Genomic DNA, 16,175 nt, shown 5'->3' on the forward strand with positions numbered 1-16,175 from the left:
AGCGCCTTCAACATTTGGTGTGTTTACAGGATCTTAACTTAGCGGACCGAGCTGGATACGAAGAGGTGAAAAGGCGAAGGGACATCGAGAAAGGAGACAGAGGCCAGGTACGTTAATAATGCGTATGGTTACTATAAAGTATATTGTTATTTACCATTCTAATATCGGATTAAGGTTACCCAAGGTTCTAGGCAGGACACCTTTTTAGGGGCCCACTCATAGAGCCCTGGGTTCTGTTTCTGTGAGTGTTGTGTATGAGTGTATGAGTGCTGTTTGTGAATGTGTGCAGAGGAGGCTATCAGCAGTATGTGGAGGGGGAGGTTGGTGTGTGTGTCTCCCCTCCTCCTGCTCACTTTTCCCTGGTCCTGTACGAGCTTTCCGTGATGGTCTGGTTGGGAAGCATTGTGTATCTTTGATGTAAATCCCACATATTGTCCTACTGTGGTGTTTATTTGCAGTAATATTTACTAAAGTGAGAATTCAAAGTGAAGTTAAAATTTCACGGCAAAGTAGCCAAGCTGGAAACCAGCTCTATCTGAAAGACTTGCTGAAGGGTTTGAAGGACACGACCACTGTATCCAGACCACTCTTGGTGACTTTAGTTGTCCTTTAACACTGCCCTGGGTCTATCGGGAAAGTGGTTTATATTGTCTAGAATGGGTTCCTATATTAACCATTTATGGCAGGTTTTACATGTACTGGGGCAATTCTTGATGCCCAGAGACTGTCCCAACTGAACAAGATTAACTGGCTGGGAGTGGGTTAGTCCAGAGCTCACAACTAAATACCACTGTTCTGTTTGGCTGAAAATTTCAACCATTACTGCTGCTCAGAATGTCCCTTCAAATGTTGATAGTAGCAAAAGGGCAAAGACCGGGCCACACCGAGTTTATTTCAGAAACGATATCTACTTTTGATTGAATGATATAATAATCACATCCCTCTATGGTTCCTATGGAGACATTGCAATTATCTCCTTTATTGTTAACATTGCAGGACATTTAGAAAGTATCCCAAGGTGAAATCAGTTCTATAATTTTATACGACCATCTGTTATCGTGCACAGAATTCTTGTAAATCTTACATTACTTTGCCAATAGACAGACAATATATATACACACCCTTCCCTCACTGCGACAGATCAGTGCCCCCCACAACAGTCTAATAAAGCCGGATATTGCTGAGCAATTAAACATTGACCCGTGTGAGGATTTAATTGGCAGGATTTGCTGCATCTAGATGAAAAGATTGTATGGAAGATGATACGAGTGCCTTAGCGTAACCTCAGGAGAGATCCCTATCAGCAATCTGATTCCCTCTGCTTCAGTGCGATATGAGCAGACAGCCTCTCATCCTGTGATGTGTCTCACCCACAGCTCGCTATAGTACAGAGAATATACGGTGAGGCTGAGAAACATCACACAACCACAGCCACAGTGGAAAAAACAAACAACAAACAGAAACTCCAAGCTTTGAAGTGCACAGGCACTCAATGGCAGCTCGTTTTCTCCTGCAAAACATGGGAGCTCATGTCAATTACTATTTGCTCATTAACTGCTTGGTTGCCAGGCTAAGGACAGAGCAGACCTCAAAGATCCCAAATGCACTATGTTTACTGCAAAATACTTTGTGCATTGCTCAATGATACACAATGTTAACTATAGTCCATAGCGGGGAGGGCGGAGCTAACGGCTGAGCGGACAAGACGCATGGCACCCGAGCTCCGACATAGGTGCTCTAATAACGCCTCAAGGCTCACCCAAAAAGCCTCCACAGACCGGGGAAACACTCACGGTGGACACAGCAAGCAATGGGGAAGCACTCCCGAAAACCCCGAGGGCAAACCACGGGTCACACCCACGATATCGGGCAGCTCTTGTCCCAAGCATGCAGGCCCAAAATGGCGGATGCATACCACAACATAGGGCTGGAGTCACTCTCAGCATCAGAAGACGAATACCTGGGCGACATACCAACCCAGATACCCCAACGGAGGCAGCAGAGCGCACCTCCGAGGCAACCAGAACACCAACTAGCCACTAAAGTCGACTTGTCCGATATGATGACAGACCTCAAGGCCTTTTTCGTGGCAGAACTAGCGGGCCTCAAGTCTGAGCTGAATACGCTCACGGGCCGCATACAAATTGCGGAAGACGGGGTCCAAGACCTGAAAGCCCAGCAAGAAACTACGGCCACGCAAACGCTGAAACTAACAGCCATGTGTACACAGCTGAATACTCGAATGGGGCAGCTGGAGGATGCAGCAAGGCAAAGAAACCTCAAGGTGAGGGGGATCCCAGACACCGTAACAGTGGAGGAACTACCGCACCTCATTAAGAGACTGCTTCAGGCCACCCTACCACCCAAACAGGCCAAAAGCATAACCCTAGACGGCCTATTTCGCATTCTGGGACGTCCACGAAACACACCTGATTTAGCAAGAGATGTCATACTAAACTTCAAATCCCGCTCAGACAAGGACAGCTTTCTCGGAGCAGTCAGGGGCCAGACCCCGTTCGCATTTGAGGACCTTTCCTTGAACTTTTATCAAGACCTCAGCCGCCAGACGTTACAATGGCGTGCATCCCTAAAAGACACCACGGCACACGGCACAACTGAGAGCAGCGGATATATCATATAAATAGGGCTACCCACGGCTTCTCATTGCCACGCGTGATGGGCACAACCACAGATTGACATCACCGGAGGAGGCTCCACAGTTTCTGCAGGCACTGGGCATCCGACAGAAGGCAGGAGCCAAGACACGACCCCCACACAAGTGGGATGTAGCTAACATTCCAGCTTTTACCCCTGCGGGACAGGCAACATCAGAGGGAAGGGGGCCAGCGCAGCCCCAGGACACTTGAACCGACAGAGCAGCCGTCGGATATAGAGATACCGCAGCCGAATCAACCAACCTGACGCTGATACATGTTGGGCAGTGATGGGCTTGGCTCCTGCATCTACGTATTGTTTTTTCTTTTTCTCTTGTTTTCCTTGGTTTAATTACTGTTTAGTTCTCATAATTACTGTCTTATCGTAATATCAGACGTATTAACGATACAATGCCACAATACTTGTGATGTCACTAAGTCCGTGACGCCACACATCTACCTTGCGGAAGGTATACTCTCCCCCCCCCCCCCCCAGACTCCGGGGTCAAGGTGCTATAAGACCATGTCACAAACCAATATTGCCTCTAGCCGCTATAGCACACACGTCCCTAGAGCTTGTCCCCAACCCTACTCCCAAGCTAAGGTGGACAGGGACAGTTGATAACACAACCTTGTAGGTTCACCGGCCACCAAAAGCGGCACAGGCAAAGTTACACTACCTATTGTACCCTAACCTGTTATATATTTACTTCTAGCTCTTGTATTAATTAAGATAAAATGTAAAAATTGTGCTACCGCCTGCTACAGTTCGTCACACCACTTTACATCACCAAGTGACTGTCTATTTGTGTATAAGTACCTTCTCCAAGTTTATTAAACTGGCTTCTTGAAGGCCAGTGTCCAAGCTACAAGGGGACACTCCAAGCTGGAGATCGCTCATCCATTCTTTATGATTTATAATAATACATAAAATATGTACCCGATAAAGGCATGCAATAAGTCAGAATTAATTCCTATATATCCATTGTATATCCCAGGCACAGATTTTATAGTGCACTTGTTGGAAGGGAAACCTAAACTGAGACAGCTGGGTCGGAATTAAGGACAGTCTCTCCCAATGCAGCAGTTCAAAGATAATTGAATATCTGCCCCCAGCAAATTTCTTCAAATCAGTTTGTTTGTTTTAATTTACACCATAGACATACAGCATTAAAAAATCACACCAATTCCAAAAATAAACAGACCACAGCCCATATTAAAAGATGAATGTCTACGCATTTCGTGCAGACGAAAGTTTGTCTCATCACACGTCCTTAACATTCCTTCCTGAGAATGTTCTTAGACCATTCGGTATCAATTAAATAAAATAATATTAATATCAGTGTCATAAATATTAAGTGCCATCTTAAAGTCAGGCTCAAGCTTAACATACCTTTTGTGAAGCACAAGCTACAGAAAATTCCAACTAAGGCACAGCATATGCCTCTGGCTACCAAATTCACAGTTTTGTAGCATGCCGTGTGATTCTTTATCTCGGTGTCTATGGTTCAATGTGGTGGAGGATGTTGAGTAGAACATATTAAGGCGGTCTGTCTCTATGATGTCATATAATCTCTTTCTTTTTTTTTTTAGAATCGAAAAGGTTATGATGAAGTTTATACGGTAAGTCCACGGCACAAGAACAAATACAAGACTGGTTATGAGCCTGTGATCAGTACTAGGAGCCCTACATCCTTCAAATGTTCTAGAGTTTTTTCAAATTAATAACTGTGTTTACTCTGTTTGCAGGGACTTCAGCCAGAAAAAATGAATGACCCATACAGTGGTATCCACATCAAACCAGAGGTAAGCACTCCTTGAATAACAAACCTGCCTGATTACGGTCAATTGCAAAGCCATCTGTTACGGATTAGATCATTATACGCATTTGCCTACACAATGTGACAACATGGTGGCATCGTATTATGACATGCCTCTATAATACATACTGTAGAACCAAGAGGATTTCCGCACTCATTCCACAAATCAGGTGCTTAGCGGAACCGGAGTCTGACTGGACCAGGGTAAACCGTAAAAAGATCAGAATGGTCCAGGTACTCGAGGTGTGCAAATCAGACAGGAAAAGCTGGGTTCTCCAATAAACCTTCCAGGTTTACACACCCTGAGTGTCCACACAGCCACGTGCAAGGTTCTATACAATACACAGTTGCTGAAATTGCCGGAATAGAGCAAAATGAATACATTGGACATCATGCTTGTAGAATGTATTTAATACTCAGTATGAACTGTGAAGATTCTAGATTCTCAGAGACGCCATTTTGGTGATTCAACTGTGTTGGTGACCCTTGTTGCGTTCAGTGTTACAGTAAAACACCAGAGGTAAGAAAGAACATATATTTTATTATATATTTTTTCACCTCTGAAATCCCAAAGCAAACAGGTAACTGTCCAGTTTTTAATGTTCTCAAACTGTCTCTAATACGTCCAGTACACAGATATTGCAGATAATGGACATGGGAATTTGTACATTTAGGCTTTAGTAGCCAGATTATGAAAATTCTCAAAACAAAATTTCCCACCATATCCACCATAAAAATGTTAAAGTCCCTGGTTAACAATCCACCTCCCAGGTTTGAAAACAAACCCAAATTATTAAAAGAAACGCTCCAACATATTTATTTTCAATGAAGGAATGTCCTGTTTTTTTTTTTTTTCCCATTTAGGGATTTTCCAAAAATAAGCTAGTTACTTCTAATCCCGCAGCGAGACGATCATTCTCACCCCCACAGCTCTGCTCGGCCTCCGGGAGAGAGATGATCTCCCAACCAATCCAATGTTCTTCATAGAGAAGCACTGGGGCATGAGGCACATGCTAGTTAGCCGCAAGTTATTTTCCCGGTGCTATGATGATGATAGCACTGGGAACTGTGCCTCCCTCTCCCCTGCAGGTCCGCCCGCTAGCACCTTGCTGACACCTTGCCGGCAGGGGAGAGAGAGGACCAGAGGAGATATAACCTGCAGGTTCTCTTCTCGCGAGTTCTGAGAACTCCGAATCTCGCGAGAGTGAACTCTCGCAGCTCCTGAGGCTGCTAGAGTTCACGGTCACCACCAGGGCTTCCAGGAAACACACACACTCTACAGCCCCTATCCTGGCAGACCCCAGGTAAGTTGTCAAACTGTTCTTAAACAGTTTGACTACTTACCCTGGGAGGGCACTACTGGCACCATAACCCCAACAACATAATGTAGTGGTTATTATGCCTGGATTGTTTCTTTAAATAATCTATCTAATCAGTACATGCCGCAGAAAATAGTTTTGACTTGGGGTGCCTTGGAAAAATATTGAAATAGTAAGGGCGCCTTGAACCTAAAAAGTTTGGGAACCACTGTTTTAGCAAATGCTCGAAGTGAGAGGGTGAAGAATCCACTCACCTGTCCAACTGACCTCTGGGTGGTACTACCAGAAGGTAAGACCATTGTTCCAGAAGACCCCATTTAGGGGTTTAGAGTATTCTTTAGATCAAAACACCTTGCATTTTCTTCCTAAAATATCTGCAGTTCCTGACACTGTGGACAGTCTACTTTTTTTTCTACCCTTCATAACCTGCCTCTCACAGACACATTCGTTCCAGGTGTTTATTTGATTTCTCCTTTAGTGATGCCCCTTTCTTTAAACTCTCTTTAAGTACTCTATTTTTATATTATCTCTCCTTGAAGTCTAATAAAAAGTCTTACCACTTAGACTTTGTGGGGATTCCGTTTTCATTTTATTCCTCTATATTCCTTATTATATATTGCGTCATCCCAAATTACTTTTCCTTTGTTTCCAACTGAATGGCAGCCATCTTCTGGAACCTCAGTCTTTCCTAATAAAAAAAAAAACTTCTCTTTTTTCCATGAATCACCAAGACTCCCCTGTCAATCTTAGCATTAGTCAACGCTAATATTTTAGAGAATATTAACCTGTCAATCACTACAGGTGTGTACTCTTATAAAGGCAAACATTGCCATTTCCCAGAAACAACACTGCCTACGTTTGTCACAGTGCAGGGTGCGGTGTTTGCACACAAACCACCACATTAAGATGTAGCTGTTTTTTCAAGCTATGAATGTCCCTTTAAATACCAGCTTTATACTGTGAACCCTGTTGTGACATAGATACAAGCCGTCTTCTCCAGTGCATTGTGGGCAGTTACTATAGTGATATAAAGTAGTTACCATAGAGATGGAGAAAGTGACACTTGTGTTAAGTAGTTAGATTCTAGTTTTTTCCTTTAGAAGGTTCACTTCTGTGCATGACATGACTTTTAATATATATATTTTTTGTTTGTTAAATTGTTAGATCAGTATCTAACAAAAAGTCACTGGCAATGACAACTAGGAATTGAAGCTTTAATATTATTATTCTATAATTATTTCTAGCTCAGATTTTAGTTTTTATTTAAAAATAGCCAATCTGCTTCTTCGTAAGACTTGCCACTGGGACCCTCTCAAGATTAATCCCCATCAACAGAAGAATACAATGCTGTTCTCGTTTTGTCTTGCTTTTCCTGAGTGATGATTGTGTAGAAAGCATCCTAAAATGATGATGGTGCCTGCGGGGTTTGTGTATTTTACTTTGATAATGTCTGAGAGCTCGCCGATACAAAGAAAGGTAGCTGTATAGATAATACAAGACAATACGCTTTATATCCAAGTGACACAAAGCCGGCACGATAAGACGTTTATTGCAATATACAACAACCTGGGGAAGGAGCGCAGTCTGAAATAATAAAAAAAAGAAAATGACAAGTAAAAAAAATAATAATCTTTTCCTCCGCTCCAGCCCTCTCGATCAGACAGGTTGAAAAATGCTCTTGGAAAGCAGAAAGTGCATTTGAAACAAAATGTGCAGGAAAGCTGAACTCCGAAAAATGCTGCTTAAACCCATTCTTACTAGTAATAATTCCCATATCTGAAAAACTCTTATTGAGAATGTGACAATGAAATACAGCGTTTGTTAAGATTAAGAATGTTGTTCTAGGTGATAAAATGCAATAAGCTAAAAAAAAAAAAAAAGTGTGTTTTGCCTTGTGTTTTAATCAGAATAACTTATTTTTTCAGGAAGCCAAGATAAATTAATACCTAATGCAGAGAGGCACTGTCACTAATAAGATTTTTACATAAACGCACAGCGAACTAAAAGTTACTTCACTGGTCAAAAACATTAATTAAAAGAATCAGTTTAGTAGATATGCTCCCAATGAATGAATATAAATATGAATTATTTCAATGGGTATTTAACTAAAGCCGCTTGCAAAAACTATAGATCTCTTTTCTGCAGCCTTTGCAACCCCTCCCATTCTAACCCCGCCCAGACATTCTGTGGCTGTCCAATCACAGACTTACCAATGCAGCTCAATGAGAAGTCTTTGCAAGGCAGGTGCTCTGGGCCAAACCAGGAAGTAACAGGACCGTATCTCAGATTGACAGCCAGGGGGGTGTACCAAGTTTAATTTATAAACGTGTCAACCAAAATAGAAGATGGAAGTGCAATCTGACTTATCTCTACTGCTTTCTTCACTTGAGTAAACACTGCAATGAAGGTTGTTGTGCTGGGACTGGGAGGGCTGCCATAGTGCCAGATAGTCACTGCTTCTGCCGCATTTTGGATGACAAATGTCATGTTTCACCTGTGATGGTTTACTTTCAGGAATAAATTAAATTTCATCAGATAGGGTTATAAAAGGGAAACTTATCTGGGTAAATGTATTAATCGGGGTATTCACTTAGCAGGATGTTGGGCAGAGGCGGCTCTCTAATTAGGCGATTTATGCGGCCGCGCGCTGTCTGGGGCCTCGCAGCCACCTAAATCGCCTTAGGGCAGACTGAACTATCGGGTCCTCAGTCAATGACCGAGGACCTGACAGTGAGAGGGGGCCCGGCGGCTTGCCCAGTATGCCGCCGGGTGGCCCCTCCACATGGTCTGCCCACAGGGAGAGCCAGCCTCAGATCTGCAGCTCCGCCGAGTGCTTAGCTGCAGATCACATAATGTGGTTCTCGCGGGCTTACAGAGCGTTGCCGCGGGTTACCACGACAACGCTCTGACAGGCTCTCGCAAGAACAAGGTCTGCAGCTCTCGCGGAGCTGCAGACGGAACAGTCATCCCACCGGACCACCAGGTACTGCTGCCACTGGACCGCCAGGGAATTATATTATATAACAAGGTATTTTAGTGTGTGGAGGCTTGTGACAGCCTCCACACACACTTTCCCCAACACTGCCCACCCACCCTCACACCCTCACTGCCCTCCCAGCCTCACTGCCCACCCACCCTCACTGCCCACACACCCTCACTGCCCCAACACTGCCCACCCACCCTCACACCCTCACTGCCCTCCCAGCCTCACTGCCCACCCACCCTCACTGCCCACACACCCTCACTGCCCCAACACTGCCCACCCACCCTCACTGCCCACACACCCTCACTGCCCCAACACTGCCCACCCACCCTCACTGCCCACACACCCTCACTGCCCCAACACTGCCCACACACCCTCACTGCCCCAACACTGCCCACACACCCTCACTGCCCTCCCATCCTCACTGCCCTCCCATCCTCACTACCCCAACACTGCCCATCCTCACTGCCCTCCCATCCTCACTGCCCCAACACTGCCCACCCACCCTCACTGCCCCAACACTGCCCACACACCCTCACTGCCCTCCCATCCTCACTGCCCTCCCATCCTCACTGCCCCAACACTGCCCACACACCCTCACTGCCCCAACACTGCCCACACACCCTCACTGCCCTCCCATCCTCACTGCCCCAACACCCTCACTGCCCTCCCATCCTCACTGCCCCAACAATGCCCACACACCCTCACTGCCCCAACACTGCCCACACACCCTCACTGCCCTCCCATCCTCACTGCCCCAACACCCTCACTGCCCTCCCATCCTCACTGCCCCAACAATGCCCACACACCCTCACTGCCCTCCCACCCTCACTGCCCCAACACTGCCCACCCACCCTCACTGCCCCAACACTGCCCACCCATCCTCACTGCCCCAACACTGCCCACCCATCCTCACTGCCCCAACACTGCCCACCCATCCTCACTGCCCCAACACTGCCCACCCATCCTCACTGCCCCAACACTGCCCAAAAACTGCCCACCCACCCTCACTGCCCTCCCATCCTCACTGCCCCAACACTGCCCACCCATCCTCACTGCCCCAACACTGCCCACCCATCCTCACTGCCCCAACACTGCCCACCCACCCTCACTGCTCTCCCATCCTCACTGCCCTCCCATCCTCACTGCCCTCCCATCCTCACTGCCCACCCATCCTCACTGCCCCAACACTGCCCACCCATCCTCACTGCCCCAACACTGCCCACCCATCCTCACTGCCCTCCCCATCCTCACTGCCCTCCCCATCCTCACTGCCCTCCCATCCTCACTGCCCTCCCATCCTCACTGCCCTCCCATCCTCACTGCCCCAACACTGCCCACCCACCTTCACTGCCCCAACACTGCCCACCCACCCTCACATCCTCACTGCCCCAACACTGCCCACCCACCCTCACTGCCCCAACACTGCCCACCCTCACTGCCCTCCCATCCTCACTGCCCCAACACTGCCCACCCACCCTCACTGCCCCAACACTGCCCACCCACCCTCACTGCCCTCCCATCCTCACTGCCCCAACACTGCCCACCCTCACTGCCCTCCCATCCTCACTGCCCCAACACTGCCCTCCCATCCTCACTGCCCCAACACTGCCCACCCACCCTCACTGCCCCAACACTGCCTACCCACCCTCACTGCCCTCCCATCCTCACTGCCCCAACACTGCCCACCCACCCTCACTGCCCCAACACTGCCCACCCACCCTCACATCCTCACTGCCCCAACACTGCCCACCCACCCTCACTGGCCCAACACTGCCCACCCACCCTCACTGCCCTCCCATCCTCACTGCCCACCCATCCTCACTGCCCCAACACTGCCCACCCACCCTCACTGCCCCAACACTGCCCACCCACCCTCACATCCTCACTGCCCCAACACTGCCCACCCACCCTCACTGGCCCAACACTGCCCACCCACCCTCACTGCCCTCCCATCCTCACTGCCCACCCATCCTCACTGCCCCAACACTGCCCACCCACCCTCACTGCCCTCCCATCTTCACTGCCCCAACACTGCCCACCCTCACTGCCCCCCCACCCTCACTGCCCCAACACTGCCCACCCACCCTCACTGCCCTCCCATCCTCACTGCCCCAACACTGCCCACCCTCACTGCCCCCCCACCCTCACTGCCCCAACACTGCCCACCCACCCTCACTGCCCACCAACCCTCACTGCCCTCCCACCCTCACTGCCCCAACACTGCCCACCCACCCTCACTGCCCTCCCACCCTCACTGCCCCAACACTGCCCACCCACCCTCACTGCCCCAACACTGCCCACCAACCCTCACTGCCCACCCACCCTCACTGCCCCAACACTGCCCACCAACCCTCACTGCCCTCCCACCCTCATTGCCCCAACACTGCCCACCCACCCTCACTGCCCCAACACTGCCCACCCACCCTCACTGCCCCAACACTGCCCACCAACCCTCACTGCCCCAACACTGCCCACCAACCCTCACTGCCCCAACACTGCCCACCAACCCTCACTGCCCTCCCACCCTCACTGCCCCAACACCCTCACTGCCCCAACACTGCCCACCCACCCTCACTGACCTCCCATCCTCACTGCCCCAACACTTGCCCCCCACCCTCACTGCCCTCCCATCCTCACTGCCCACCCACCCTCACTGCCCCAACACTGCCCCCCACCCTCACTGCCCCAACACTGCCCCCCACCCTCACTGCCCCAACACTGCCCACCCCAACTGCCCTCCTATCCTCACTGCCCCAAAACTACCCACCCACCCTCACTGCCCCAACACTGCCCCCCCCACTCTCACTGCCCCCCCACTCTCACTGCCCCAACACTGCCCACCCACCCTCACTGCCCTCCCATCCTCACTGCCCCAAAACTGCCCACCCACCCTCACTGCCCCAACACTGCCCACCCACATACACTGCCCTGCCTCCCACACTGCGCTGCCCCAACACTGCCCTCTCACCCACATGCCCTGCGTCCCACATACCCTGCCTCAAACATGCCCTGCCCCAACATACACTGCCCCGCCATCTACATACCCTGCCCCCACACTGCCCTGCCAGTCACATACCCTGCCCCCCACCATAACCACCACAGACACTGTCCCCCACACTGACCACCACATACACTGCCCCCCACACCAACTATCACACTGACGACCACAGACATTGTCCCCCACATTGACCACCACATACCCTGACCCCCACACTGACCACCACATAACCTGCCCCCACATACACTGCCACCCACAGTGACCACCACATACCCTGCCCCCCACACTGTCCGCCACACACTCTGCCCCTACACAATTTCTCACACAAAATGCCCCCCACTGTCACACACCCTGCTCTCCCACACACTCTGCCACCCACATGGTCACACACCCTGCCCCCCTACACTGTCACACACCCTGCCCTCACTACACTGTGTCCCACACACCTTGTCCTCCCAAACTGTAACACACCCTGTCCCCCCACACTGTCACCATCCTCCACACTGCTGCCCCACACTGTCATCTTCCTCCTCACTGTCACCCACTCACACCCTGCCCCACAAACTGTCACATTCCTCCACACTGCTCTCTCACCCTGTTATCTTTCACACACTTGCACCCCATATTGTCAGCCCCCAACACTGTCACCAATACATACAGTCACCCCTCCCACACACTGCCCCTGCACACACTGTCACCCTTTCCAACACTGCCTCCCACACTCACCTACCCACCGTCACAATTCCACACACATACAGCCACCCCCCACACTGTCACCCCCCACATGCTGTCATGCCCCTTCACCCAGCCTCGCTCACATTAACCTCTCCTAATCTTGTTGCTCTCACCCCCTCCATCCATACCACAATTACCGGCCCTCGCTCTTCTACACTCACCCTATCACATTAATCCCCCTAATCCTATCACACTCATCTTCTCTCATACTGTCACACTCACCCCCAACCCTGTCACTCACTGAGCCCTGCCGGCTCACTTTCCCTTTGCCTTGTCACACTCCCTCCTCCAGCCGTGCAACACATAACCCATAACCCTGTCAAACTCATCCCCCCTTCACATTAACTTCTCCTATCCTGTCACTCATCTGCCTAGACATGCCACACTCAACCTCCCTCATCCTGTCACTCTCACCTCCCCTCGCCCTGTCACACTTTCTCCTTCAACCGTGCCACACTCACCCCAACAGTGAATACAGAGACTAGCTCTCTGTATCCAGCGCTGCAAACCGGTCATACATTATAACTACAGCTCATTATACACACGATGCAACCCCTATATGTTTTTTTACTATGAGTGTTAGTTGGGGGCCTCTTGTTTGAGTTTGCCTAAGGCCTCAAAGTCTAGAGCCGCCACTGATGTTGGGAACATGGTCTCTCAAACCGGCCGTTCTGCTCATCTAACTGCTTAGTAACCCACAGGTCCAGCGGGCGGTAACGAATAATGTTAGAGGAATGACGGGCACTGAAAAAAAAAAACCTAACAGTATAATTTATAAAATATATCGTCCGATAGAGTGAAAGATATAAACAACGTAAATAGCTGCTTCTACACGTCATGGTACATTAATGGTTTATCTCAACTATCTATTTCAGTATATTTGCAAAATAATAAGATACTAAATAATAAATTTCATTTTATCGTTTGTGTTTCTTGCAGCAGAAAAGAAAGGGAAAAGGCAATGATGGAGTGTACCAGGTAATAGGCCTTTACAATGCAATACTAATGAAGAGTTAGACATGCCGACGGGTAAATGGTTTAATTCTGGATCAGTATTTTTCCCCAGACCGCTCTCAGGCACGGCTAATTTACCTGCAACATTTCACGATGAAATGGCCAACTTGTTGCAAAACTGGAGATTTTTTCCAAATTAATGACTTTGGCCTAACACTTACTATTCTAAATCTATTTAGCGGTTTGTTAAATAAACCAATTAGGGTTCTGAGCTAAATAAAATACAAACAATTCAGTTTATGGTCACTCCTAATTTGTGTATTAACTAACGGGAACTGCACCTTCATCGGGAATGACGGTAAAAATAGGAAAGTCCCACAGGAATTTTGGGAGGATTTGGATTGAAAATGAATTGTAAGGTTAAGGCCAAAAGATCCAAGCCGGGAATATTCTATAACTCATTTTTTTCCAGCTGAGCTGTAATACTCTAAAATTTTAAGTTCCTAATGAAAAAAAAAAAAAAAAGAAAAAAGAAATCACAGGTTGGGAATATAACTTTATAGTTTTACTTCAAGCACCATAACCACTTCAGTTATTTTTTTTGAAGTGGTCATGGTGCCAGGAGTCATTATGTGCAGTGATTTGCTATGAAACGCTGCACATCCTGAGTTTAACCCCTCAGTTACCAGAGGTGTATCCACCTCAAGCAGTGTCATTGGAGCAGTATCCCCCCCCCCCATCCCTCCCCCGAGACAAGAGGTCCAGGTGGCTAATGAGAATTCTTTGCAATTTGTTATTCAAAGCATTGCCGGTTACCGGCATCCAATGGCAACATGCCACCCCTTGCGCTGCCTATGTCCTCCCTGACAATCTTCTCTCAGCAACTAAGGGGAGTGAGTGGGCGGCAGGGAGGCCTCAGTACAGGAAAGGAAGAAAGGTGAGGTTTAGATAACTTGTTTGGGTAGGTAAACTTTCTTAAAACACTTTTTTGATTGGAGTAACCCTTTCGACGTGTTTGTAGATATAAAGTCTTACTTTACACATCGCTGTCTTGTGGAATGAGCAATGTCTGCTATTTATCATGTATTGCAGGGGCTCAGCACTGCCACTCGGGACACGTACGATGCTCTACAGATGCAGAAACTCTACCCCCGCTAAGAGAGCGTCTTTAAAGAGACTCTTAAAACAAGGATGCCACAAGACCACGTCTGGAAGGAAATCGATGCCAAGTGCCACATTGCATCTGTAAATTAACTGCTTATCTACTTCATTTCATTAAACTGCTGTACTCTTTGACTTTGCTAGCATCCATCAGATGTCAAGGTTGGGGCACAAAGTTTAAGGCAGTTCATGGTTACAAGGGTTCGTACGGACTCTGGAACATAACTGCTTTCACTTGCTGTATAACCTTTTGGGTGATAGGAGTGAGATTGCTATATTGTGATACTGCAATACATTGGTCCCCTGGGGATTTAGGGGTTAACACCAATCTAGAAACATATTTGGCCTTTTTACCGCTCAAGTGTCGTCTACTCCAAGCAGTTATTAATCATTCCTCTTTAATTTTTCCAGAGTGGTAGAGAGCCTTTCCTTATAGCATTCATTCGCGTACAGATATTTCATGTTTTCTACGTGGAATTAAAAAAATCACATACTCACCCTGGTTTTATTAATCTAATATTATTAAAAAGCCGCACAAATTAACTGTGGTCATGAAGCAGAATGAAAATGAAATAAGTCAAGATTAGAAGAAGCTTTTGACAGAATAGATTTATTTTTTGCAAATCTAAGACCCTCTAAAAATTCAAGGGTATGATCACTTTTTTCAGGCTAAAACACATGCAGGATCTGCATAAAAAAACAGTTATAAGGCAATGTTGAACCCCCCCTCCCCCCCCACCCTCCCCTTTATTAGATGAATGAAAACATCGTAAGAAATCTTATTGTGCGTTAATATATAGCGGTAATATTAGATATATTACGGGAGTTTGCATTTTGCAAGTTTCCAGTTCAAAGTGTTCCTTAAATAAAAAATGAATACTGTAGCATTCAATATGTAAATGGCTTGTGTAAAATTTAAAAGCCTGAGCTGTCTTGTATTAAGAAAATAATGTATAGAGAAGAGCTTTCATTGTTTTTTTCCCCAGGCAGGAGGGGGGGGATGGGGGGGGGGGGGGGGCGGAGAGAATGTATCCACACCAGTTTGATGACAAAGTATAGGGTCTCGGTGTACGATCCACTGCAAATATATTTGCTTATAAAAAAAAAAACCATATGAAAGATAACCTTAATGTAAGTTCAACTACCAGAAGACCTCATGATTCTCACCATATAGCCGGGATTCTCTCAGTTACGCCCCATCATTTCAAACGTCCAAAGCAGGGGGCTCTTATTTTAGGGGAGCCAGGCCCATGGCCCAGCCCAGGCTCTTCCACATGTTATTTCATATCTTAGTGATAAGTTTTATAAAGTGAAAAGAACAATGCATCTTATTTACACAGACTGATTTCTAAACAGTTATTGTAGTTTGACACATTCGATAAAATGTCCCAAAGGAAATTCAGCAAAGATCACATGACTGTCACAAAAGCATAGATGTTCTGCTGTGCATAAAACTGAATTAACCCTAATCTGACATTAGGCAGGATTTAAACATGGCCCCTTTTACCATCACCATGTGAAGACAGAAGGAGTGGCCCAAGCCTGTAA

General features: G+C 47.7%; 1 protein-coding gene across 2 annotated transcripts in view; it reads left to right on the forward strand.

The window, feature by feature from the left end:
* The window catches only part of CD247 (CD247 molecule), an 87,215-nt gene extending 72,453 nt beyond the window's left edge, over nucleotides 1–14,762 (forward strand). Inside the window, exons 4-8 of one of the 2 annotated variants that reach the window (XM_063442109.1) lie at nucleotides 30–107; nucleotides 4,248–4,277; nucleotides 4,404–4,460; nucleotides 13,455–13,490; nucleotides 14,559–14,762. In XM_063442109.1, coding sequence (XP_063298179.1) covers nucleotides 30–107; nucleotides 4,248–4,277; nucleotides 4,404–4,460; nucleotides 13,455–13,490; nucleotides 14,559–14,624 — 267 coding nt within the window. In that variant the 3' untranslated portion in view covers nucleotides 14,625–14,762. Of the gene's footprint in view, nucleotides 1–29; nucleotides 108–4,247; nucleotides 4,278–4,403; nucleotides 4,461–13,451; nucleotides 13,491–14,558 lie in introns of both variants that reach the window. The other variant, XM_063442098.1, reaches the window with a different exon arrangement.
* Nucleotides 14,763–16,175: the final 1,413 nt, after the last annotated feature.

This window comes from Pelobates fuscus, chromosome 1, assembly GCF_036172605.1.
Source record: "Pelobates fuscus isolate aPelFus1 chromosome 1, aPelFus1.pri, whole genome shotgun sequence".
NCBI lineage: Eukaryota > Metazoa > Chordata > Amphibia > Anura > Pelobatidae > Pelobates > Pelobates fuscus.